This window comes from Coffea arabica, chromosome 6c (assembly GCF_036785885.1).
Source record: "Coffea arabica cultivar ET-39 chromosome 6c, Coffea Arabica ET-39 HiFi, whole genome shotgun sequence".
Lineage (NCBI taxonomy): Eukaryota > Viridiplantae > Streptophyta > Magnoliopsida > Gentianales > Rubiaceae > Coffea > Coffea arabica.
Window position 1 is genome coordinate 50,751,687 of NC_092320.1, and position 27,963 is coordinate 50,779,649.

The 27,963-nt window shown below is 33.9% G+C and overlaps 1 protein-coding gene across 3 annotated transcripts; it reads left to right on the forward strand.

Annotated features, from left to right (window-relative positions):
* Window positions 1–1,452: 1,452 nt before the first annotated feature.
* Window positions 1,453–25,054, forward strand: LOC113692468 (protein NUCLEOLAR FACTOR 1-like). Of its 3 annotated transcripts, XM_027210879.2 has the most exons (26): window positions 1,453–1,841; window positions 2,664–2,761; window positions 2,828–2,935; window positions 3,020–3,179; window positions 4,870–4,943; window positions 6,114–6,291; window positions 7,128–7,272; window positions 8,489–8,612; window positions 10,329–10,426; window positions 10,597–10,722; window positions 11,771–11,851; window positions 12,678–12,859; window positions 14,334–14,406; window positions 16,374–16,433; window positions 16,637–16,675; window positions 16,963–17,051; window positions 17,535–17,599; window positions 18,492–18,538; window positions 19,565–19,624; window positions 19,935–20,006; window positions 21,785–21,814; window positions 21,909–22,003; window positions 22,157–22,262; window positions 23,102–23,164; window positions 23,250–23,321; window positions 24,608–25,054. In XM_027210879.2, exons 2-26 carry the CDS (start codon window positions 2,731–2,733, stop codon window positions 24,680–24,682), a joined length of 2,253 nt encoding a protein of 750 aa, XP_027066680.2. In that variant the 5' UTR covers window positions 1,453–1,841; window positions 2,664–2,730; the 3' UTR covers window positions 24,683–25,054. The 3 variants fall into 3 exon arrangements, 2 of the variants coding, with proteins under 2 accessions (XP_027066680.2, XP_071909933.1); XM_072053832.1 differs by lacking the exon at window positions 3,020–3,179 and having other exon boundaries at window positions 1,495–1,841; XR_011816176.1 differs by lacking the exons at window positions 23,102–23,164; window positions 23,250–23,321; window positions 24,608–25,054 and having other exon boundaries at window positions 21,763–21,814.
* Window positions 25,055–27,963: the final 2,909 nt, after the last annotated feature.

The window sequence follows — 27,963 nt, forward strand, 5'->3', positions numbered from 1 at the left end:
ATACTATCCATACTAGCTTTAGGATCCACATGAAATGTTAATCCTATACTTTGCCTGGCAAATTCTACTGCTTCATGAATGTTATGAAATGCTTTCCATAAGGGATTATGAAAATGTTTTATTTGTTCTACTACTGAAATCCACTTGAATATATATTATAAATATATATTAATATATTTTAAACATAATATATTAATATTTATATATAAATATATTTATTAATTTTTTGTATATATTTTATTAATTGTATAAATATATATATTTATTTTAAACAAATTATAAATATTAATTTTTGTATTAATATTTATATATAAATATATATTTATTAAACAAAATATATTTTTTGTATATAATATTTATATATATAAATATTTTGTATATTAATTTTTGTATTAATATTTATATATGTATTTATATATTTATTAAACAAAATATTTTTTGTATGTAATATTTATATATAAATATATATATTAATATATTTTTTGTATATTTGGAGTTGTTTTTAAAATATTTGTTTGGATATGATGTTTTTGAAGTTGTTTTTGTAAAACTTTTACTGTAGCATTGTAGATGAAAAATAAGTTTTTGAAAAACTCTCAAATCCAAACGGAGCCCTAATTTTTTAGAAGAGAAGAAGAGCCAGACTATTTTTTCATTTGCCGCATTATCACACTTGTTTCTTTTTGAGCAAAACTACGTCATTTTGTTCGTAAGCTGCTTTAAATTTTCCTCACATTCATCCCCAATGCCTTAATAGTTGTTCTAATTTGACATTTCGATTTTTTCAATTTAAAAGAATGCAAAATTATAAGCATTAATAGTTAGTTTGTGATATATTATCTTGACTCTCACCTTTTTTGTCTTGATAAAGTATTTGACATGACACTGTAGACACCAAAATTTCATTAATTCAATTTTAAGGTTTATTTATTTAATTAATTCAATTTTTTAGCTTTATTCATTCAATTTTGGCTTTCTTAGTTTATTTTATTCAATTTTAGCTTTATTCTTGTTTTTTTATTTATTTTAGCTAGTTAGTGTTTATTTTTTTTAACTAGGTTCATTATTTTTATTCTTAACATATTTTTGCATTTAATTTCTAAAAAAGGAAAAATTCTCACAAAAATTTCAAAAAATTTGGTTTTTAATCCTTTTAGTTTTAATTTCTTTAAGGTAAATGAAAATTATGCAATATATTTGCAATTAAGAGTTAACGTTTTTTGTTTGGTTTACCCAATTTGTTTTTGAATATATATATATAAAACAAGACAAGTGTGATAAGGGATTATTAGACAGTGTATTAGGGAGATGTTAGATAAATGAAGCACATGCAATAAATGAAGCACATGCAATAGGGATAAGTGTTTATTTATTTCGTGTTAGGACACACGAAGGCTTAAGGAAATTTGAGTGAAAAAAATATAAAAAAAAGCAAGAAAGAAACAAAAAAGGAAGACAAGAGAGGAAAAGAGAGATTCCGGTGAGGGAGAAAGGAGAGAGGCCTCGGGCAAGCTGAAAAGAAAGAAACGAGAAGAGAGGTAGAGAGGAAAAGAAAATCTAGAAAAAAAAACAAGAAATCAAACAAAAGAAACAAGCTCGGCTGGAAGGAGAAAGCTACGGGCTGAGGGTAGGAAACTAGTGGAAAACGGCTGAGGAAAAACAAGAGCAAGGGGTGGCGGCTAGAAGAAACCAGAGGCAAGGAAAAGCAGAGGAGGAAAGCTGCGAAAAAACAGAGCAAGGAAGGTTCATCTGAAGAGCTGCCGGAACCGCCGCCGCTCATAGCCGCCACCACCTCACCGAACCCACCATCATCACCTGCGAATTTTCATCAAGCAAGTTTTGTAAGCTGTCTTCTTCCTTCAAATTTCAATTTTTTAAGCATGGACGTTTGAAGCTCTCTGGTGTTTTTTTTTTATCACAATTTCTTGGTGGGCTGCCTACGTTTCTTTATCGCAATTTCTTGGTGAAAGATTACTGCTTTATTTGTTGATTGGGTTGAAATTTCTGGTTTTTTTTTTTTTTGACAATTTTGAGGCTAGCCGTGATTTCATTGGAGTAGGGAATCACTAGTTTTTAATGCCCATTTGTTGTTCGATGAATTGTCTAATTGAAAGTTCTACTTGATGGATGATTCATCTGCACTTTGCGTGTTAAGAAAATGAAAAGACAGTAAGTTCAATGTTTTGTCAAAACATAAAATCTGATTTTCATGGTAGAAAGGATAGTTTTGATCCTGAGGGGCTTGTGTGCGGCACCTTTTTCTGTTTTGCCGTTTCATGTTGTCCCCTTTTGTATGAATTCAAATTAATGTGAGGAGAGGGAGTTTTTGTTTGTGGATTTCGTTGTCTATTGGAATGGCTAGTTTTGAAATTGACTTTCGGTATGGCTCTGATTGCAAAGAAGGACGGAAATGGCCGTCTGACTCTGATGTAGAACCCGTCAGGAGAAGATGATTATTTGTTTAATTTATAATTTCAGCCCCTCCATCTTTTCCTTCTTTGTAATTTAACCCCAAAGTTTTTAGGACTTCATAATTTGATCCCAAAACATTTATAAATACTTTCAATGTGGTCCCTGCTACAATTTCAAATTAGTCCCTGAGCTTTATCTTTCCTTCAATGTATAACACCCTTTTTTTAATTTGTGGTTTTGATTTTGTTTAGGGTTTCTCTCCTTCTTTAACTTATTAACGTCCCAGAGCTCCAACAAAGCTTGAAGAATTAAGTTTCAATGGGAAAACCAGGATTTGCAAGAAAAAGAGGTAAAATTTCCTTTAGTTTGCTTCGTAATGTTCGTTTATACTTATTAATAGGTACATCGTATATAGGATTGAAGAGAGTGAACAGTTCAAAGCCATTTAAGAAGTTCAAAAATCTGAAGCTAGATCCTGGAGCAGAAAAACTTGTACCTAAGCAACCTCTAGAAAATGACTCAGGTGAGCCAGTATTACATTTTAGTTTTCTTTTAAGGATTTTTTTTGTTATTAGTGATTTTTTTTTGTCTTTTTTAAATGTTCTAGAGGATTGGTCTGATGAAAATTCTGAGGCTGAATTAGAAACCAAAGAAAAAGAAGAAGTAGAAGAGGATATTGTTTTTAACAGAAAGCCAACAATGTATGACAATTTATTGAAGAGGTTGGGATCAAGTAGTCAATTAATTGCAAATGCGATTAAGCAAAGGTAGTGCTCTGGTGCTACAAAATCTGTGTCCCCCTTTTTCTTAATCTGTGAAATATACCCCCTTTTGATTGTGATGGTGAATTATTTACTTCTTGATGGTTTTATGTGTTTAAAATTTGCTGATTGACCATAGTCGATCATTTGGATAATGTCTTGATGATGATATTGGAATTTTCAATGTAGAAAGTGCTGTTTTCATTGCTTTGAATGTTTGCTTGAGTTTTATAATGGCCAGTCTGGAAATAAATTCAGTGTACTCTGCGAATAAAGGAATACATGTTATAAGAGTTTGTTATGTATTACATGTTTTTATTTTTATCTGCGTAGTATGCCCCCTTTTGATTTTGCTGGTTAATTATTACATATTGATTGTTTAATGCGTTTAAAATTTGCTGATTGAACCTGTGGGACTTTCGTTGGTTTTGAAAGTCTATCGTTTGTTATATGTATTACATGTTTTTATTTTTATCATACTCCCTTTTGATTTTGCGGGTTAATTATTACATATTGATGGTTTCATGCGTTTAAAATTTGCTGATTGAACCTGTGGGACTTTAGTTGGTTTTGAAAGCCTATCATTGGGAAACTGTGACTTGGATGATTGGCAATTTAATGTAGAAAGTGTTGTTTTGGTATATGTAATGCATTGCTTGAGGTTGCTAATTGTCATTCTAGAAATAAATTTGATTTGCTCTATGGATAAAAGGAATACATGTTTGAAATAGTGCTATGAGTGGAGGTTGGTGGGCTCCCAAGAACTAGGGCATTGAGGTGCAGTGTAGCATATTCCCCTAGTGTTTTTGGGGTTTGTTAAGTTTTCTTTTGTAAGATAATCATAATTGCTTTGTTATTGTGGAATTGAAGTGTCAAATGACATTTTTTTGGGATTTTGTTAATGTTAAAAGCATCAATTGCTTCTCCATTAATCAGTATTTTACATTGTTTGATGATCATTGGTAATGGCAAAAAATTGTGATGAAAGAGGTGGAGAAACAGATGTAGTGATGTCTTTAATCTCTTTCCCTGAAACAATAGGTGCTAATCCTTAATTAATTTTGTTTGTAAAAGGTATATGAACATTTTTTCTTTGCTTATGGAAGATATATGGTTTTGTTTTCCTGGTAATCAGAGCCCGTGCTTTAACAAAGATGAAAAAAATTATGGAAAGCTTAAATGAGTTACAGAGGATGGAAATTATTTCAGTAAGTTTGATTTCAAGTATCTAGTCAAACTGGTGATTAGTGTAGGGTGAACTGTTTAATGTTGATTATGAGAAATGAAAGTTAAAAAATACAAGTCCTTGAAAGCTGTTCTTGTCATGATGAGGCACGCAGATGGTTCTTGGAATAAGTTTTGTCACCGTTATAGTGTAACTGATGTGTTTCACTGCATAAGAATTGTTAGTTTTCTCATGCATAACTTTTTTCATGGTTAGGAGGTCAGTCAAATCAATCATTGTTATTCTCAAAAGTAATTCTCCATGTTTCTGTAGACACTTGGCTAATTTTTTTTTACTATTCTAGTTGCATTGAATGAATTCATGATGTTGATTTATTTAGTCCTGTGAAAACTTACATAAGAAAAGTGTCTCTCCTGTGAATAGAAAAAGAGAAGAAGAAACTCAATTCATGATGTCAATTTATTTAGTCTGTGAAAACTTACATAAGAAAAGTGTTTCTCCTGTGAATAGAAAAAGAGGAGAAGAAGGGAAAAGTGATACAGAAGATGATGAATCAGAAAGTGAGGTTGAAGATGACAATGAAGGTAGACAATATGCTCTTTATGAATCAGTTGTAGAATTTGTATTTTGTTGCTTCATTTGGCTACAAGGAAGTATAATGCCTTTCATTCTCTTCTCATTAAATGTAAACTTCAATGCATCATATTATTATTGTTATATCCTTTAATGCTTTTGCTGAACTTTTGCCTAGTTGACCCGTAAGTTTACATGTTGATTATTACCTCCATCATAGATTGTACTGGGTTTCTTGGTTCCATGTTTTCAGTTAATCGGCTTGTTTATTAGTTTCAAGCACTATGATAATTTGGATAGAATGTATTGAGCACATAGTCCACTATGTTATTTAGGTGAAAGCATGTGGTGATGAGCTTGCACGCTAGTTACTGTAGCTTGAAAATTTTTTAGAGCACAAGTTTTGATCATTAATGCTCACATTAGCTTACTTATGTGAAGGATTGGAATTATGTCATGTTTCAGATTCTGTGGGGGCTAAAGTGTTAAACTTGTTATATTTAAAACTGGGCATAATAATAATTTTGGAGAAAAGTTCAACTAGTATTCTTTAATCCTACTGCCTTGGGTGCATAGATGAGATGGAAAATAAAAGTTAATAATCTTTCCTTGATGTAAAATTTAAACATCTTTACATCATCGGAGGGATAAAACACTTTTTGTGTCTTGGAATTAGTATTTTTTATTTATTGATACACATGGGTTAAAATGGATTTTTGTTCTTTTTTCCTGTACAACATGTCGAAGTCTGTTCATATATCGGAAGTTATCAAGTTAAAGTGAATGGTTAGATATCATTAATTACTTGGGCATATCTTTTATCACCAAAATATTCAGTTGAAAAATTAGATAAATTTTCAAGTTATAAGCAATTGCTTATAGTCTGAAATCACCTCAGAAGCACAACTTTTCAAACAAGCAACCATAACAATACAAACAATAAGAAAAACTATGGAAGGCATGATCTTTAATTGCTCAATTGATTACTACAACCCTATCGGCGTTGCTTTTATATTTTTCCAAATAAAAAAATTAGTAATCTTGCCTAAAGCTGATATGTTGATAATTTATGGTGTGGTAAGAGTAGTGATGCAATCAACTTGTTATGTCATTTTGTAATGTGAGCTGCTTGGGTAGTTGACTGTTGAATATTGATTTATTTATTTATTTTTTTGAATTAGGGAGTATTGATGAGTCTCCTAGAAGAATTGAAATGATAAATGGTGCCAAAGAAAGTGGTGTGCCGGGTTCTACAGAAAAGAGTGAAGATTCTGGATCAGATGATGGAGAGATTGGTGCCTCTGACTCAGACGAAGAACATGATTCGAGAACAAATGTTGAATCCATTACCAGCAGAAGGTATTCTTACATGACATAAATTGCATTGGTTTTTCTATTATCGCTTTTGGGATTCCATTTTTTCTTATAAAACAAACAAAGGTGGAAAGCGAAAAGGACAAAGGTGGAAAGCGAAAAGGAAATCAACTTATGTTTTTAAAAAAGCAAGGACAAACTTTGGTTGTCTATAATCTAATTTTTATCACCAAGGAAATGATAGATACATTATGGCACTGAAATGCGAGCATTTTGGAGTCTTTTTGTTGTCATTATCAAATTTGCTCATTGACTTCTTTTTATTCTTCCTTTGGATCATTGATCTTTATTTTGTTGCCCTTCTTAATGGAATTTGTGATGGCGTATTCATTTAATGAACATGTACCTAGTTTGACTAGTTACTGCAAAAGAGAGAGGGTATGATATGTAGGTGCTTCTTTACTGTGCGTTATGCCAGTTTTGTTTTATAAATTTAAATCTCCAAGGAAAGTGATAAATTTGTTTTGAAGTTGTGCTTTTCCTATTCGCGTTTCTATGACGAGACTTTTCTTATATTATATATATATTTTGTTGTAAACTTTGCACTGTACGAGAAACCTTGTAATTTCCTAGTTTGAATGATTGCAAGGAATTTATACCTGACTAAGAAATTAATCGAACACAAGTATAGAATTTCATGGGCGATCTTTTACATGTTTTTCAATGTAGATGGTCTTTAACATTTTTAACATGTTTTCCTATTCCTTTTGGAACCAGTGCAACAACTGTTCTGCATTCTAATACGATGTTCTACCCCCACCGAAAATATATGGGACACAAGAACTGTCTATATACCTAACTTGAGGTTTCTGAACTTGTAGTACATTCAGCAGTCACTTGGAATATAAATTATCTCAAGGAGAGGTTGACAACTTATTCAAGAGGAAATGGAATTACAAATGGGAAGTTCCTGCTCTTCGTGCACCCAATTGCAAGTGGAGAGGAACTGGAGACTGTTTTTTGAAGGTAGATCTCTTTAATTATAACTGTTGGTTGATATGGTGAGTTTCTGCATGCAAAGAGCTCTAACTGTTGTAATAGTTATCGTCTTGTAATTCTGGTTCCTTTAGCCTAGTGGTTGATTGATGCGGATTTGTGTGGATCTAATAGCCCATTGTGTTTATTTACTTCAAGTTTTGGGCATACGATGCTGCAGTTGGACCCTCCCTCCCACAAGCATACAAAAAATCAGTTTCTCCTGAAGCAAAACAACTCTTTTAATATTCATGACCTGTTTTTTGTGGGTGGATAAGGAAGATTTTAGGGTAATATCCTACTATTTGGTCTTTTAGCGCCAAATACTCTTTGTTTGTTAGCACTGGGAGAGAATTTTGCAGGTTAAGTCCTGTTTGCAGTGTGGTATGGCAGTGCTTATCATTTAGAGTATCTTTGAACATCATCTATCATTGTATTTCATGATCTAGTTCTTAGATGGTGGCATGACTAAGCTCAATACATGATTTATTGCCTGTGTTCATGTTGCATTAGCTGAGGATTTTATGGGAAGGTAGTCGTTTACTTTTATTCTTTTGGAGCATTTTTTTTAATGTATCATAGTTCTTGACTTTTTAAAGCCAATTTTGCCCTTATCTTTTCCACAACCATATGATCATCAATCAATATGCTTGAGCCCTGAGCTCATTTCGCTATTTATCTAGGAGTCATGAATGTTTTGAGTTCATTCATATTTCTTGTTGCATTAGTATGTTTATCTCTACAAATCATTGAAAGATAAAGATGTACAACTTGGTGTTTATAGATTAAATTTTGCTGTTATTTAACTTCACCCACTTGGTATCATCTGATGATCTTGGATAGGTTTAATTTTTTTTTTTTTAAGGTAGCTTATGAAATTTAAACTATCTTCTATGCCTTTTGTTTTGATATTGGAGGAGAGTGCTTTCTCCTCTATTTACAACTTTCTTTCTTCCTTTCTGTTATGTGTTTCTGTGATTTGGTTCCGCATTCTAGTGCTGTGTGGACTGTGTAAAAATGTTACGCTAGTTAGAAGTCGTTGATGTTGCAGCAAAGGGAAATTAATGGAGTCTTTATTGGTGCACCCTGCACTTTGTCTGTTGTTGCCTTTTGAGATCTTTTTGATCTCCTTTATAGACTCTATTTAAAAGGACTTGAGTATAGTTCCGAGAGTAGCAGGACAAGTAATTGATGACTGTTTATGCAGGACATTGACATGAATGAAATGTGTGGCCTCAAGCCAAGATTGTATAAGCATTGGGTAGATGTCTACCAAGGATCTGGCGGCACTGATTTTCAATCATCTGAGCAGAGATTCTTTTTCTCCATCTGTAAGTGATCTAACAAACTTGGCCACACCTTTCTGCCACTCAAACTTCTTATGTTACTTATGATTAATAGTGGTGATGGTTTTCATCAATGTGACGTTGAATTAGATTGTAGCATTTGCTGTCACCTTGGAACAGGAATTTTGTGGTGTTAACTTTTGTGTGGAACAACTTATAGCATGCTTGGCATGTTTAAAAGTGCTTATAAACCTTTAGGTCTATCCTGTTTGTTAGTTTATTTTTGTGCTGTTACTGAATTTACTTTGGCCCTATCACTTGGCACCAGAAATTGTGGATGAACCAGTAGCAGTCTGATACATGTGAAAGAATGAATCATACTTACTCTGAAGAAGAAATTCTTGTTAGCGAGATTTAGTTCTAGAAACATTCAAGGAAAATTTAACTATATTAGTTTCTATTCCTCCTAAGTTCTTCAATCATTGTGTTCAGATTTCATAATAACGAAGGCAATATGGATTTATCCACATAAATATAAAATTCTTTTTGACTCCTTCAGTTGGCTTAATTTTTGTATAATTTTCTTGAGAATTGCATTTTGCATAATTATTTATTATAGTTGCCCTTCCTGGTTGAGTTTGGTTTCTTGAGAGTCCCAAATTTATATCTCAAAAAACAAAAGTGGCTTTGTCAGGTTGTACTTTCATTCTGCACTTTGCATCAGAAACTTTTAAAGACTAGGTCTAGGGGTTACAATGTTATTTACAAGCAGTTGATTGGAAAAGGCTAGGTTTTTTATTACCCTGGATGACATATCTTAACAATGCTGGAATACTCAGCAAAAGACATAAGAAATTAATTGGTGTTAACGCAATTTTCTTGGTCATCTTTGTTTGGTTTAATTGGTATTGCTTCTAAATTCAATCTAATTGATGCTTGCTGTGTATTACTTCAGGTTCAATTATGTGATTCTTTAGTTGGGTTTCATTTTGCATCAAACATTGATGAACAGATTTAATGTTGACAAACTGGCATGTTATTGAGCATGTATTGCATAACAAATGTTAAAAGCATACAGGTGTATATTTTTTACATTAAGAGTACTTTTGCTTTTCCCCTTTTTCTTTGGTAGGCGGAAAGGTGTCAATGCCCCGTGTATGTTTAGATGGTCTTCATAGTGCATTCTTTTTTTTTTTTTTTTTTTTTAAAGAATGTATATTTCTGCAAACCAAATGTTTATTTATCTATTTAAAAGGCAAAGTTTAGGGGCAACTATGAGATTCCTTTTAACGTCTAAGCTGTCCATTATTTTATTCTAGGGAATCAGAGTCAACCACGAGCAAGATATATATATGCTTCTCAGTGTAGATGATATAAAATGACTGAAAACCTTGTGATTCTCTGAGATGCCTTTGGACTTTATTTTCGATTTTCTTCCATGCTTGACCCCCTTTCTGCAATAGTTGTTTAACTTATCAAAGATCAGCAACTAGAATATAAGTTATTTAACATGAAGTGGTCCTTTTTAAAGTGCAGTTTGGGATTGAGCCTTATTATTCAGCTTATATTTGCTATAATATTTTCCCTTTTTTGTCACTCTGAGCTTATTTTGCGTTAACAATTGATAGTCAATCACTTTTTGACACATTCTAGAGAATTGAGATGATTGTTGCTTTATGATAAACTCTTGCTTGTTCAATGGGGTTATATTCATCAGTTAAAAGTTGTACATATAATCTTCCAATCACACTATTTCTGTAGGCAACAGCTATCGGGATGTATTACACCATAACAAGAAGCCTTTTTATCTTAAAGGTCAAGAGGACTCGAGTATCCTGGATGCTTATGTTTTGCACACTGTATGTATATGGTTTTATACTTGTATTTTGGTCATTACCTTTGTGTTTTGAATTGGCATTTCCTTTCCAACTTTCTCTATATGGATTTTTAATTGTTATAGCATCATTTTGTAATGAGAAGCGAAACAACATTGTGCATTTCAAACTGCTGATAAAACAGTGGTATGCAGTTAAATCATGTTTTGAGAACAAGGGATTTGATCAGTAAAAATGATGCAAAAGTGGCTGATGCTCAAGGACAAGGGAGCATTCTCAATGGTGATGGTTTCCTGGACCATGGGTTTACTCGTCCTAAGGTATTCATAGTGCTTGCTCTAGGTGTAATTCTGCACATAAGAAAGGTTATGCACAAAATTTTCTTCCATGCGTCTGTTTATTTATTCTGGTTGTCTTAATTGGCTGTTTATCTATTCCGTTCTTACTAGTCTGGTGTTGTTCTTATGATCTTTTTCCCCCTTTGTCACGTAATCAATTTATTTTTCATCTAAGTGGCTATCTTTTGCTCAATGAACAGTTACTATAAATTGGTAAACCTAATGTATGCGCAAGTTTCTCCATCTATTAGTAATTGTTAGGTAGACTTAAGGTCAGAAAGAGCTGTGCCTTCTCCTGGCAAATTTGAACTTCACTTCGTAGGCTTTCTGGTTTTGTCAATATTTGCTTTGGTGCTACCTTGCCCTTGAATTTCAAAAGTGCTGCAGTTTTCGGACCCTCTTATATCTGATACAGACAGTGACCGATCCAAGGGAATGGATATTTGAAAAGGGAAAAGATTCTGAAAGTTTGCCTTTCTTTTCACGTGAACTACTTGACGCCTTTGTTAAGTGATTATCATAGAGCAGAGCTTGTTCTTGAGTTCCAAAACCATGGTGCCAAAGATTGGAAAGTATTGATCGGAGGTGCCTGCATGGACAACTTGGCATCTCTGTTTCATTGCCAAGATCTTTCACCAATCATGTGCTACTATCTTAACCCACAAGATGTACAGATTTCCCTGCTTTTTTGGTCACTTGTAGCTGATTTATTTAGGTTAATGTAATGAACTTCTTCCTGTTAATTTTCTCACCTCGGAAGTTTATACCTACATTGTAGACACTCTATACATGTCTGAAAATCCACTTGGGAAAGAGACTAACAGGATGCAGAAGCAACTGACTCAAGTTTGAAATTAAGGGAGGATTGAAGGATGCTTAAAGTTTCTTTCATATTTGTTTTATGTGTCTGACAACTTTCTTATACATTTTAGTTTTGATGTCCTGGGCACACTCTTAAGATTCTTAATTGCTTTAATGTTGACACTTTCAGAAGATAAGCTTTTGCCCTTGTTTTTGTTTTAATTTTCAGGTCTTGATCCTTTTGCCTTTAGCAAGCATTGCATTTTGGGTAGTAAAGAGGTTGATCCAGTTAACCCCTTCAAAGCATAAGGTATTGCTGCACTGTACTAGAGCACTGGTAGGAAAGGTCAACGAGTTTTTGTGCATAAGAGCCCACTGAGGCTGGTTATCTTCTTGTTTAGCACTATTCTTGCATAACTTCTTATCGAAAACTCAAATGTATCTGTTGTGTAGTCGACAATGACTTTTCAGTCTTCTGCACTTAATACAACTTGCCTGATGGACAGTGATACTTTATGGACTGGAGCACATACATGGTCTTACGCCCAGATATGACTTTCCATTGACTTGGGCAAAAGAATGCAATGCATGTCAAGATGCACATTCGCATGCTAGTGACCAAAAAGAAAAGCCAGTCTTCTGTGATAATTACTGATTGTGACTAAAAATTTCAACTATGCTCAAGAAGTAGGAACAACGATGGCATATATTTCTTATTGCTTCCATGGGAAGAAATTAAGGAGATTTTAATGTGTTTTTGAATGTGTGTGGTGTAATGTTCATGCTGACATGCGGGAGACTGGCAAATGGTCCTCCTAGACTGGTTATGGATCTCCACTTTTCCAACTAAACAGTAGATTCTACATGGACTGAGTAGAAGAGGAGACGAGCATTCTAAGTTCTCCAATCGAGTTCTTGTGGAGTCTGGATAATTGTGATGCTTAGAACTTAAAGGGACTAAATTGACTGTGGTAGCTGCAAATATGATGTCTTATAATCTTTGCTTCTTGTCATTATTTGGGCATTTGCATAGGTCATCTGTGTGGAGTTAATCAGTCTTTTGTTGCTATAGTTATTGATTGTCATTAAAATGAACAGTCTCTTCAATGCATTTTCTGCATTGTCCTATTCCCCAGGTTAATATTGAACACATGGATCGCTTTACTGAGGAGTTTGGGAGTGGAGGAGTTGAAAGTGAGGAGGAGGATGAGGATGTTGAGAACTCAAAAAGAAAGAAGTCCTCTAAACCTTCTGACTTTCAGTCATTGTTTGGTGGGAATAACAATGATCATTTCATGATAGGCATCAAGTATATGGGGTAAAATATCTGATCTTGACTTGTTGACTATTGAGAGATTCTTAATTATTTGACTCTGTTTGAGCAGACTTCTTTAGGGAGCTCCTTTTTCTATTGCATGTCAATTCTTACGCATTCATTGGGTGTTTTCTGAAAAGATGAATGGAGCAATGCTTGTATTTTTTTATATTGATTGTAATTTCTTGGAGAAATAAAATCATTTGGGCTTTTGGCTGTCCGTTGTGACTAAGCCAAGTCTAACATTACAGTCATTTGTTTTCATATGTTTAGCTTTTTTCTCGTATTAAGTTGTCACTCTTCATTAACTTGATGAGGACATCTAAAGGCTGCAAAGTAATTCATGCTTTTTATCCCATTGTGCAATTTTATGGTATATGATTTAATAATGTACTGATTTGGACCAGTTGCCAAAACTATAGCAATCAGTTGAATAAGTAACCTTGAAAATTCTGACTACTCATGCTCTAACACAGTTCCCTCCATGACCCTTGGCATTGTGACAGAACTTAGTTATATGAAATTATATTCTTTAAATGTCTTTGACTGGGAAGGCTTGCATTCTAGGAGTATCGACTTTGTCGTTTCTTAGTACCAAGGAAATAGATGGTTTGAAATGATTGGCTGGGTTAGCATCAAATAAAAGGAGGTTTTGAACTTTGTCAAGAGATTTCTTTTTTGGAAAGAGCTGACGGTGACTTTCTGCAGTCTAAGCATCACATGATATGTTTTGTGGGAAGTGTGTGAGTTTGTTTAATGTTTAATATAACAGGACATGATTGCATAACATGGTTCCTTTTATTTTATTTTAACATATTGGTTTGAAGCTTCTTCCTGGTTCTCAAGAAAAGTCTTCCCTATCACCATTGCTTGTGGAGGTGTTGATGGGACAGGAACTTCCATCCCTCAATTCCCCTCGGCAGGCTAAAATACTTCAACATCCAGGCATCAGACCTAATTTACCAGTAACCACTAACCACCAAAGGGCTCTTGGTGCATGCTTAGAGCGATTGGCCTAGTAGTATTGCTTTAAAAATTTACCAAGTAGTGAGTTTTAGTTCTTCTGATTGAAGTAAGGTCATTTTCATGAGTGGAAAAAATCTGTAGAGACTTCAAAAGAGATTCTTCATAAGATGAGCTAGGGAATTGTTGATAATGACAAAATGGTGATTAGGCACAATTTGAGGGTTAAGTTGGATTTATTGTTATATGTATGAATCCGAAAGAATTGTATAGTCCATTGAGAAATCATGCATACTAGTTTTTAGCTGTGAAATAACTTCTTTATTCTTTCTCTGATGCACAATAGTAATTTGTTCTGTTTTGAAATCACATATTCTTTTCAAGCTCTGGTTCCTTATTAATCGTGTTGTTCTTGAAGATTTGGAAAAGCCCTGAGGTGTCTTCATTATTCTGATTATTAAGCTTTGGTGTTTTGCTTCTAATAATATTTCTTCATTTGATTGTTTATTGGCAGGAGGAAGATCAAGTTATATGCTGATTTTTATTCCTCAGACATAATAGTTGCTTCCCCTCTTGGTTTGATCACTGTGAGTCTTTAACTGGTCACGGTGATTTGGTTCTTAATGCTATGCATACTATGCCATGTGATCTCTTTTATCTGCATCGAGCATGTTTTGAGTTTTGGATTGCTATAGGTTGAAAATCTTGCCAGTAAACTATAAACTCCTCATCATGGATTGCTCCCTTGGCTGCTTGTTTACTGTGTATTATCTTTTTGCTATCTATACTGTGTTTGTTAGCGGTGATTATGACCAGTTTTCAGATTTTTTGGAAATTTATGTAGGTTTTTAGTGTTAACCAGTTAACAAAAAATTATGTGGTTCAATTGGGCATCATAAAGAGGTGTAGTCCAACCCAATTTTTGGTCCAACTTTTAATTTTAACCAAGAAATTTTAGCAGTACAATTCAACCATCCAGTTGGCTGAGTTACTCCACATTTTTTATGTAATACAAGAAACTAATAGTCGCATTCAACGGAAATGTTTACATGACAGTAGTAAATTTAGAAGGAACTGTATAATACGTATTTAAAGGATTGATAGATTGTACTTTTATTCTGTAACTTTTTGACCTATATTTAGAGCACCTCTACCAGTTACCAGCCTTCAAGTCTTGAAATGATTTTTAGGCCTTCATTTATTTATTTGTTGTTTAGGTGTGTCATCTCTAGTCGTGGATCCACTGCCTTAGCAACTGTTATGAGGCTTGTAAACCCTCAAAAGTCCAAACCTAAACTAGGACCCAAACTGTTGCATCTAACAAGCTTAAAAAATCTGGAAGGCTAGAAACCAAGCTTTATTCAAACACATGCCTGTAAAAGAAGAGGACATTGTTCATGAAGTGCTGACTGCTGTAAGAGATGTAGTGGCGGGTTGTGGAAAATTTCCAGTAAACAAGGCAAGCTGGGAATTGGCTGTAGAGTCAGGACTACCTCTGACTTGTTTTAGATGACTAGTATTGTATAGCATAGAGTACTATTGATGCAGTAGAAATTCTACATTCTGTGTACAAGCTTACTATTCTTATCAATAAAATGTTCAATTTTGCTCTAAAAAATCATATTAGGACATTGAGGTTTGTAACGAGGTTTCAAGTATAGATCATAATAATGTGGAGCAGTATGCCTTTTGAGATTGTTATCGTGGGGGTCAGAGTTAGGGCTTATTGGATTTTAAAATGCGCTCCATTTCTATGACCATCAAAACTCAACTACCTTTTCCTTTTTCCTGCAATAAAGGGAGTGGGGATTATTAACTTGCCTGTAAATTTGGTTAAAATAATCGAAGGGTTCTCTTAAAAGATCATCAGAAAAATAAGCACATGGAGTAAAGCGTACAGCCGGGAACAGGCTGTATTCAAGTGAAACCCTAGTTTTGTAGAACACAATGAAGCCCAAATTTTGTGGAACATATTCTTTCATAATAGCTAACCAATATGGCTTTGTAACATGTTCTATCATCTGGGAATTTTAAATCTAATATAAGTTGAAGTAGTTCTTGATATTCTGTTAAAGAAAAAAAGAATGCAGATCAATATATTTTAGGATAGTGCAACAAGGTGGGATTTAACAGATTTGATTAAAACCCAAAAATTGTTGTTTTCAATAAATTAAAAGTTTGGCTAGACTCCGAGAGTGGAAATCAATTCTTAGCCCTGTCAGGATTCAGTAGTGTAGTATTTTTTTTAAAGCATAAGGTGACCTTGATTTTACTGATGAGATTAGACCTCTACTTTAGTTTACTGATTGAGCTTTGAAAAACCATAATCACTAAAAGGTCTGTATTTTTTCCAAATTATGATTCAATAGAGATGGTCATTTTGTTTTCTATGGCTCAAAAATGTCATTATGACTAAAGAGAATCTTGTTTTTTTGGTTTTCAATCTCTCTCTAATTTTGGGGTGGTTTGCCGAGAACAGATGACTTTTCAATCACCTCCTTTCTCTCTTAAAGTGTGATATGCATAATGATTTGTTCTATTTGGCAATTTACAGAAAATTGGCGCGGCAGAAGTAGAGAAAGAAAAGGATATTGATTATCTTTCCTCCATAGAGGTAAACTATTTAGTTCTAAGCCATGTAATTTCCATTTAATATTTACGTATATAAGTGTGTGTGTGTTTGGGTTTGTGTGCATTTGGGCTGAAAAGAACGTTTTATTGGTTGAACTTAATCACTACCATGATGATTCAATATTTATCTTAATAAATTCTTTAATTGTTTCGCTTCAATTAATTGAGGGCTTTTGCATCTTCCAGGTTTTGATTATTGACCACGCAGATGTCATACTAATGCAGGTGACTTTATTTTCTGGTAGAGTTTTGTTTTGTTGGTTCCTTTATTCAAGTTAAGTAGTCATTTCTCCCTTCTCCCACACTTCCCCTCCAACCGGGCTCATATAAAAGGAGGAGAATGGATACTACTTCCCTTCCTTGTTTTAGGTGTATGGCCTTTAAGAATGAGTCCCAGCTATATACAGTTGTTGAAACGATAATGTGGTGCCAAGCAGCTTGAAACTGATACAAAGTGCACATTTCCTAATAACTTTTTGTTTACTTTTTTGTTGTCCTCATTTGATCTGCAGAATTGGTCTCATGTGAACACAGTAGTTGAACAATTAAACCGGTTACCTGTGAAGCAGCATGGAACTGATATAATGCGCATACGACCATGGTATATTTTTATTCCTACCTTTCTCTATGGGCAAACATCCACCTTTCGATGAGCCCTATGTATTTCCTGTCATACTCGGTCTTCTTTCTGCTACATTTCCTAGCTTCTGGAATATTAATAATTTATTTTTAAATATCTGAGTCAAGGATTGTGTATTCTTGTTACTTTAATATTAGTTGATTCTAGCTGTTTTTAGGTTTTAAGTTGTTTTCAGGTGTTCTCATTTGCCTTTGACTTCTGCCTTTTTATTTTGAGCCCAAAAGGCTGATTTGTAAATGTCCTTTTCCTTTTCAAAACTTATAGGACAAATATATCTTTTATTTTCACACAACATTTGAAGGATTAACTTTTTCTTAAGCAGCTTTTGAAAAGGTAAGGCAAGCGGGAATAACTCTGTTTTGCAATAAAAATGATCATCCTTCATAACATCTGATCTCTTAAATTTGTGTGACACCACGTAAACTTTTGCTTTCTTGCTTCTAGGTACCTAGATGGACAAGCGCAATTCTATCGACAAACAATAATTCTAGGTTCTCACTTAAACCCAGGTAATTACTTGCACATTGTTAATTTCATTATGTGTAACTGTTGCTTTAAGAATAGTTGTTGCATGTATATAACATTTTATGTTTTGGACTGCCAAATGCAGTTTATGAGATGTTTGATTTGACCTCTCTAAGAGTGGATCATAAGGCCAAACGCGAAGGAAATAATTCCATTACTTCTGGATTTTGAAGAATGTTATTTTGTAACTGTAAACCTAAATCCAACATCTAAACAATAGCCTCAGCTGTTAACTAGTTCCCTTAAACAGCAATGTGGACTTTTTAGCTAAATGCTTTTTGACTCCAATTTAACCTCTGAAGATATATGTTGCACCAAGTATATAGGATTTTCTGTTTTCTTTTCTTCTTTTTATTTTTTTTTTTTGCGCTTTTTATAAATTTTTCTCTTCTTGATCATGCTTAATGTTGGTATGTGGGTGGGGATGAAAGTAAACTAGTACCACCTCATGCATTTAGGCCTTTCGTCCAAATAGAATAGTAAACTAACCACCTCATGCATTACCCCCACCCACAAAACAACTAGCCAATGCCCATAACAAAAGAGAAGATAAGAAGTGCACACCCACTTTGCAGATAAAAAATATAAAAAGAAAACAAAAAGATCCTATAATGCTCCACAGGAATCCTTTTTCTGATCCTCATCTTTATATATTACGCAGGCTACTTTTACACATAAAATGTGCATTCTAAAGACTATTTTGTGCTTTCTTTGTTTTATGTGTCATAAAAGATGAACTGTTTCTTTGGATGTATGGAATTGAGACTGTTCATGCAAACCAATGCATTTGAACTTTAAAATTCCTCATAAGATACTTAGACAACAGTTGGAGCTGATAATTCTTTTGACGCTTCACTCTGCCATTCTCTTTTTCAGACGTCAATTCACTGTTCAATCGGCACTGCCTTAACTACGAGGGAAAGGTTTGCCCAAATTCATAACTTTAAGTGCATGTAGATATTATTGGCATGTTTAGTTGACTATTTTGATTTTAACTATCCATGAATATTAAAAGGCCAAAACTTGTGTAGACCCAGTCTTCAAAGACCCCAATTTGGGCCATTGGGTCTTTGAAGATGTCTACCCAAGTGTGAGCCCTTGCCTTATATTTGTTTACACCAACCTTGTGAAGGGAGAAGTAAATGAATACAGTTCAGTATAGTTGTAACTGAAACTTTTTTTTTATCACTTCTGCAGTCTTTCATTCTATAAATTTCATTTTCTTTCTTTTCGAACAGTTAAGCCTGAGAGTTTTGATTTGTTCAAATTGCCCACTCTAATTCTCATTTCCAGATTACTAATTTGGCAGTATTATAGCTGCTGATGCTATGGGTGGAATGCTTATCATCTTGTTGGTGAAGATATGTAGGTTAAATTTTGGGGCTCTTGCCAATGCTGGTTGCCTGCTCCAGTTGCATTATTTTTTCCCCTTAGCTCCAAAATGAAGTATCACCAATTTTGGGGAGGAATGAGGAAATTTTGGTGAAATTCCTCTGCTTGAAATTTACTTGCTATATTGGACTGAAGCGCTAACATGAGCCTAACATGAGTCTGATTTACTTTGTTTCATTTTTCTCATGCAATGCGTCTTACAAGAAGATTTTAGATTGGGAAGTGTGAGGCAAAGTGGCCAATTTTCTTCATTAAACTTCAATAATAACCTCATCCTCCTATATTAACTTTCCGTGACTAATTGCAAGAGGTCTGAAGTATGGATGCTTATGCATTTCCCTCAACTGTAAAGGAATCTCTAATATGCTTCCACCCCCATCATCCAACATGTTAGGGGCAAAACATTGCATAACTGTTTCGTGTTTTCTCTTTAAAAGGAAATGTGATTGAACATGACTTGATGGTAAATAATGTGTATGATCTTCTTGCTTAACATAAAAACAGGCTCATAGTCTATGTCCTTGTAGCAAGTTACAGTGATTGAGGTCTTTGTGCAGGTCAAGTTGGTGTGCCTCTATAAAGGTGTTCTTCCAAAAGTATTGATCCCTGTACGGCAGGTCAGTTAGTCTTCAGGGGATAGGCTTTTGCTTGTATGGTAGACCAATTATTACATGATAATATTGTTGAAAAGAAATCTTTGCTAATGACCGCAACTGCTAATTTTCCATATATACTTGTGGGTTGTAGTATTAATGTGTGTTTAAGCAAAATTTAGATGTTTAGGATTTGCTTTTTTTTTTTCCAGCAAGATTGCTGTTAAACTTTTATTTTGGATTACCACCTAATATTTCTTGTATATCAATCAACTCGTAGAAGAACCTTCATCTAGTCTTCTTGTTTGTTTTGTCCCTTATTTGAACATGACAGATATACGAGCGGTTTGAAGCAGACTCGATTGCAGATGTTGATGATGCTCGTTTCCAGTATTTTTGTAAGAAGGTTTGTTTGATAGCTGGATTGTCACTTTAGATGGTGCAATATATATTGACAACAAAGTTGCTGCAGCATATTATTTCCATTTGGACCTATGTAGTTTATTTTTAGATATTACAGATAATCATTCACATTGGTGACTCGTTTGCTTTGATAGAGTTGGGTCAGTGGCCAGCGTTAAAGTTTCAGTACAGTGCATTTTTATATCTATGTTTCCAGTTTGTCCTTTGTGAAATATACATGATCAAGAAATTGATTAGAATTTCACCAAGATGCAATGTCACGTATTCACACTTACAGCACGTTGACCAAAAAAGAGAAAAAATCCAAGTGCATGATTATATTGCAGAGGGTAGGGAAGTGGAACTTCCCGTTCTGGGTTAGATTAAGAAAATTGTAGCAAGTGGGATTATAGGTCTTTTCCCAACTCTACGGAAAACAAATGCAGGGTTAGAACTCAGATGAAGGTGTTTTCAGTATGGCAACTATGCATGCAACATAGGAAAGGAGACATGTTGGCCCAAAAAGAGATGAGATCAGTAAGAAAGCATTATCAGGCCCTCTGTAAGAATGCATTTAATCTGAATTAGAAAACATTTTGTCATGAATGCAAGAAATTTTTTATTTCCAGGGAGTATGTCCTCAATGAGCTTCCTCACTTTTCTGCTGAACTTCTGTAAATGGTGAAATGAATGGTCTTTGTCTATTATCAGAAAATGTATGCAATGCATGTGCTTTCCCTAGTTGAAATAAACCTGAAAACCAACTGCATTTCATAATGAGCTATTTAAAGTACCCTTAGATTGGGGAATTCTATCCAAAAGAAAAGGGAAAATAAAGTCAGGTTTCATAAGTTGGGTGCATGTAAAAATATACAGGACTTGGCATCTATCATCTTAGACAATTTGGTTTCCAATATTTCACATATAGTGTTGAACTCAACAATGTCTAAGCTTCAGTCAGTGTTGTACCAGAGACAGTTTGCATTCTCGAAGTGAGTAAATAGTTGAGAGAAAAGATGAATTATCTGATGGGATCACAGTTCTGCACTCGCTCTTCGGAGTCCATATGTTGTCTTTCCTGCTTAAACAGGCAGAACTAAGTCTGAACATATCATATTGACTTCTGTTTCAATTGTGAACATGATAATCACTTGAGCTTGTAGGTGATGAAATTGAAATCAGAATAGACACCGGGAAGTTGCATACAAGAGTTTGAAAGGTAAAAAAAAAAAAAAAAAAAAAAAAAAGAGACTACTGGAAGGAAAGGCATAGAAGGACCAGAGAGAATGGTATTTTGAAACTTTCATGGTTCCAGAGATGGTAAACACTAATTGCCAATCTGAAATAACATTTAAAAGACGTTATTAGGCTTTTCAGGAGTTTTGAAAACAGAGGAGGACTATGGGACTAACATCATTAAGGGCCGAATTTCTAGACTAGATTTAGGGAATTGAAGTACAATATCAATTACATTTGTGTCATTTGCCTGTGATTGAAGCAATTCTGAAGCTTCTTTTGGATGCATCACCATCTTCATCTGCTTCATTTTGCATTCTTACTGTTTACTACCTTTGCTAACTGCATTGAAATGATCTCTGCCCCTTGTAAATTGGAGTTAAAAATTATGAATTCAGTTTATGGTATGTAATTCTACTTGAGACTTAATTGAGAGGATCTTTTTGCATGGTTAAGTTAATCATAACTCTCATGGTTAGTCTTTTTCTCGGGAAGCATTGTTCTCTTATGCTAAGTTTATCCAGATGCAACTTATTCTCATTGCAGGTGTTTCCCAAAATAAAAGACTCTATCCAGGTATTTATTTCTTGTTTGAATTGGTTGATAATTTTCTGAGAACATCTGGTCTTAAGATCATATTGAACATTTATGAACCTTTCCATTTATGCAGGGTGGAATTATGCTATGTATTAGTTCTTATTTCGAGTTTGTTCGACTCCGAAATTTTTTGAAATCTCAAGAAGCATCGTTCTGCCTTCTTGGAGAGTAAGGAGCAATCACTTTTTTCTTTATTTTTTTTTATTTTTTATTTTTTAGATTGTGCTGGTTTAATTCACATTTTCTTCAGCACAATATTTGAGTTTGATGCAAACGGTTGACTATCTCCACGTTTGATAGCAATTTCTTTGTCCTATTTAGGTACACCAAACAAAGTGATATATCTCGTGGGCGAGTTTGGTTCTTCCAAGGACAGCGGAAAATCATGCTATACACTGAGAGAGCTCACTTCTACCACAGATACAAGGTTCTTAGTTTCTTTTTTGTCTTCTTTCTGGTGTTTCCTACTACCACCTTTATTGTACTCTTAAGTCAATTAAGATTGGTGGGCTGTAAAACTAGTTGAGAAAATAGATATTAGATCATTTATGCTGCTGCATGATTTTTTTTTTTTTTGACAACAAAACTGATGAAGAAAAGGGAGAAACCATGGTCTATTGGTGATCAATGTTATTTCTGGCACAGTGATTTGACTTTGTTTCACAGAACTTTAAAATGACGCTATCTTCTAGTTGAATTCTTAAAATTACATATGGCTAAAACGTTTACTTAAATAAGAAATAAGTGCTTTAGGATTACAAGGCTTTGCTGTATTGATGAGATATCAAAAACTGGACCTGAATTAATATAATTGATGAGAATCTTCTGGTCTATTTGTTTATAATTGCAATGATGCATAATACTGCTGATAACAGCATCTCTCCTATGCATTTCATCCTCTTGATACTTTCATATTTGAGGCAAATTACATGTATATCCAAAAATCTAACTTTGATGTTTCAGAATTAAAGAAGGGAAATCAAGATACAAGTAGATTAGTGAAGTTTAATCTTATTTTAGAAGTCATTCTCATAATATTTAATCTTATTTTAGAAGTCATTCTCTTAATATTTGTCCTATATGTTCATGGCTTTCTCACCGTTCATAGCCATACACAGTGTGTTTGTCTCTAAGTTTTCTAGATTGAAATGTTGTACCATGAGAGTTGACCTCAGAGGTTAGGATTTCATTGTTTTCCTAATAGTTTTAACAAGCTTTCAGATTGAACATATGACATTATTTTGATCCTAAGTTTCTTGTGTATAGATCCGTGCTATTCAGAAATTGATCATTTATTCTCTTCCGGAGAGGAAAGAATTTTACCCTGAGGTACAATTTATTCTGTAAGCACATGTTTCCTTTTCTCCTGTCTATTGAGGAATTTTGATTGAAGTACCATTGTCGTGTATTTCAGATAGTAAATATGCTCGAAGGATCTCAAAACATGTCTTGTACCGTGCTATTTTCTCGTTTTGATCAGTTCCGGGTAAGATCTTTTCGAGCATGCAATGAAATGAAAGTGTCCCTTGAAAATTTTCTATTCATATTCTCTCTGATAGGTTTCTTTAGAATAGACAAAGTTCATAGAGATTGAAATTTGATTAGGTCCTTCAGAGTCCTGTGAGGAAATTCTTCCCTATTTACTAGTTAAAGTGGCAACAACAACAACAACAAGATTTGCTTCACCAAAAAAAAAAATGCACAAACAGATTTGCTTCACAAACAAACATTTAAGGGGATAGTAATATCAAGTATGCTCTCAAGTTCACAGAACCTCAGTGTAATCATGTTTCATGGAGGACTTTCCTTGTTTTATCTTACTTTTTGTCACGTTCTTACTAGCAGTGCTTTCCAGTAATTCAACTTGAGCAATTTTGACTTGTGAGAGAACTAAACTCGAAACTCTTTATCATGGGTTGGATATGTTAAAAGACACATTTTGTGCAAAATCAGGGTATAGAAGAAAGCACTCAGGGACATTGCTTGGACTATTACTAACTTCTTTTTCCTTTTCTGATGTTAAAATTTTGATATAGAACTTTTAGTTTATTAAGCAAGTCTGACTTGTTTGAGACCAGAAATTGGAGGGCTTACTCTTGAATATTGATGCAGTAATGGTTATAGTAGACTTATCTGCATTTTGTCAAGCATCAAGCTGTACCCCCCCCCCCCCCCCCCCCCTTTCTCCTCTTTTTCCCCTTTTTCGGTCAGATCTTTCTTGAAATTACCTTCTGTCACTAAGGCAAGTACCATCGTCTAGGAAACTTTCTCTTTGAATTTCTTGAAAGTTTCTAATTCCAATGAAGGTAATTTTCTTTCTTAATCTTGAATTGACATGACTCTCCCCTAAGAATGGCTTACACTGCATTGAGGTTGTAATCAAACCTTCTGGCTCCTTGGCTTTTATGTTGCTTAAGAATCTTGAGATTGTTCGCGTTTGGAAAGTATATTTGCTACTCAGAATTTATAGCAGTTAATTTCAAGGATCCTTCGATTTTTGAAATTGTTAGATATTTATTGGAATTGAAGGCATAGGACAATGGATGGGATTACAAATCTGTTAATTTAGTGGTCATATAGATGATAATGCCAGCTTTTCCTTCCCTTTTCTCCGACTCGTTGCCTTGGTTGTAATACTCAAAAGATTATAAGCCTGTATATGCCTTTTTTTTTTTTTTTTTGCTTTCTCTCTCAAATTACCTTTGTCCTTGTGTCACATGAATTTTACTTTCTTTTAAAGTTCCTGTGATGCGTACTTTTTTATGGTTTCAGCTTGAAAGAATTGTTGGTTCTGCATCTGCAAAAAGAATGATTACATCAGAGAAGGGTGTTTTTGTATTCTGTTAGAAATTCTTTAGCCGTGCCTCCAGAAATGGGAAAACAACTGCTCTATGTTACCGAATATCACACCCCTGGGGAATCACAGATGGATGATCTGTCATAGAACAACTCCTCCAGTCTGTTATGGGACAGTTTTCTGCTTTGTTCTGCAGCTACGCAATGTCTCAAATAGCATCAAAACTAGTTCTGGGAGAATTCTTGTACGAAATAATAACATCTGTAGCTCTTGATCTGAGAACATCCCTGATCTGATTATTCTTTGTTTCTTTTCTTTTTCTTTTGTCAGAATTAGCTATTGACCATAACTGACTGAACTTTGAAATGTACCGGTCTGATACTATTTCATTTCCTCTCTGATGAAAGTTAGGTGGTTGCGTACATCCAGGGTTGATTTTCAGTTTTGGTTTTTTCGACCGATAATGTAAGCTATAAGCACAATTTTAAAGAGAACGAGAATTTCATTATGTTACTTTGCAACTCCTTTCTTTCTTCCTACGAAGAAATGCCGCCTTACATTGATTTTAGGATACAGCAATGCCATCTCTTGTTGAAACTGAAGTAATAGCTCCTTGTTTATCAATGGAATTTAAAGGACGATTACTGTTTTTAGTTGATATGTATGTAAAGTGGATTGGAACTTTATAGCTAGGCTAGAGATTATGAGCTAGGGTTTGAATGTAATGGTTATATTAGGTGTAATAGGGATTCATGGAAATGATGTTTGGGTTTTTTCAAAAAATAAATAAGCAAATAAATAAAATTTATCTATTGCATAAACAAAAATGTGAATAAGTTCGTTGAAAACCATGTAAGGTTGAGTGGGTGGATCGAAGGTTGTGGTTTAATCTAAATAATCTTTAAATATGTTCCAAGAGTAGGTCAAAATGATGGCACGTAGAAGGCTACAGGCAAGCATGAAAAGAAAAATGCAAAAGAATCAAAATGAGAAAGAAACTCTTTTCTGCGCCCTATGGGAGAATAAAGTTATGCTAATTCTACTTTATACAACTTGGGGGAAGCTTGCATTCAGCACGGGAGTTTTAATCTATGTGGTGAAATATTTATTCAAATGATTGTGCAAGCCAAATTTACAACAAACTATTTTCTACTAAAGAAACTATCAAAAATTTTCTCAAACAACAATTAACATCCAATCAGCAATCACAATTAACATGTATCAACTGTGAGGCCACATTTAGATCCTACCTTGATTACGAAATTGCAGTTGATAGATAACCTTTGCTCACAGTTTAATCACATGCAATTACGAACATCAGATTTTACAAATACAGTTAAAAGATGTAAGAAAGTTCCAATGATATAGTCACAGGTATCATGTATACTATAATAAAATTTTCGGTTTCATACAAAAGATCTTGAGAAAATATTATTGTAGAAAACTCACAATTTTTGCTCTATCAGTTAAACACCAACAATTGTAGAAAATGAGAGAAAACAAATGAGTATGCTTGTCGAAACACTTGTAACAAAATATGGAGCATAAACACCTGAACCAACAATCTTCAATTTTAAAAGCCTCTATTGTTGCTAGAAAGTTCAAGAGCATTGTAATTATACTTGTAATGGATTAAAAATTGATACTTCACCTATTGTACATTAAAATTCCCTTAAACATAAATCAATTGTTGACTTGAATGAAAACACCTCTCCAAACAGGTACACCAAAATATGAAACAGAACCAATTGAACCAAGAGTTTCGAGTATTAAGAGTTTCCTGAACCAATCATCTTCAACATTAAGAGTCTTCATTAATGCACTTAAAAAAATTGCCCTACAATTATAGATGAAGAGGAAGAGTACTGCAATTACACTTTTAAGTAGTTGCAATGCTAATTTTTTGCCTATAATGTGTTAAAACTACCTTAAATGTGACTTAATTACTAAATTCAATGAGTCCCATCTGTTATAGAAGCTCAATTGCACATCTGAGGGTTTCTAGTGGTTTGTAATCTAATGAAAATTTTGTTTGTATTAATGCAGAAGTTGATGATTAGCTTAGAAGAGAAGCTAGTCATTTTGCATCTATAAACACCATTTAAAAGTCTGATAATAATGTGCAATACAAACTAATTGCATATGGGAGGACATAATAGTCAAACTCTACTTACCTGCACATCACAATGTTGTTCATTTGGATTAACCATTTGTATTTACGTTTTTCCCTGCCTAAAATGCCGCCAAAGATGGTGGATGAAAGTTTCTCAACAATCACCTACAAACTCCTTTTCACATATGTATAGGATATTTGCAAGTTTATAAAGCTTAGAGAGCTAAAAACTAGTCCATGCAACTGAAGTTTTATGATTGTTTGAAATCTTCATAGCTTGAAAGCAACGAACTTTTATATTCGAAGTAAATATGAGAACTTGAGAAATTGTGAAAATAGTAATATAGAAATTTATTTGGTGATAGATTTTGAAACAAGTTTGACTAAACCCATTATAACCCATTTTGACTAAACCCGTTATTGAAACACCTAAAGTTAATCCAACATATCCAATTGCCACCTATAATGCCTAATGTTAGTATCAAAATCTAAAAGATGTTAATTAGAATATTTTACTACGCAACTTTTTTTAGGAATTTTGACAACTAGAATTTTGATAAGAATTAAAGTGCAACTTTCTGTAAATCTTAAACATTGTGCAAAAGGAAATTCTAATTAAACTAAGATCTACACTAGGTATTTACTGCAGATCGTAGGATGTACCAAAACACAGCTACTATACTAGGCAAGAAAGCCCTTAGCGGCATCCATCTATAGTATAGTTACATAACTTCTGAAGGTTAAGGTCAGCCTTGGAAACGACTACTTTTGTAGATTAAGAAAGTAGATTCTTTCTATTATTAGAGATAATAAGAACTATGGACTCTTGCCTGAGGTTTATTTGGTCTACTCGAAACTAAGGGTTCGTAGCTCTCTAAAGAGGTTTCCGATGTGATTGATTCTTTTTAATGAAGGAGATATTAATACAATAATATCATCTTTCAGTTCAGTATAGAAAAAAGCCCTGTAGCCAGCAAACATAGAAATGAAGTAAAGTTCACAGCCCTTGCCTTGGCTTTTTGCCGCCATCTGAAATTCGCGAGATAGACTGAGGGAACTGTAAAAGGGCGGGGAAGTATAAGGCTTGGGTTAGAGAACTTTTTTTTTTTTTTTTTTTTTTTTTTTTGTAAATGGAAAGATTTTGAATTCAGGATCTCTTACTTATAATCGCTCTAATTTTATCATTCAACCCAACCCTCTGCTGGTGTTCCCTCCGAC

Bases quoted from the DNA above. Each gene is read 5' to 3' on its own strand.
- LOC113692468 (XM_027210879.2), top strand. From the start codon at position 2,731: ATGGGAAAACCAGGATTTGCAAGAAAAAGAG. The intron at 16,434-16,636 runs GTAAACTATTTA...TGCATCTTCCAG, and splicing joins ATTATCTTTCCTCCATAGAG to GTTTTGATTATTGACCACGC. The intron at 17,052-17,534 runs GTATATTTTTAT...TCTTGCTTCTAG, and splicing joins ATAATGCGCATACGACCATG to GTACCTAGATGGACAAGCGC.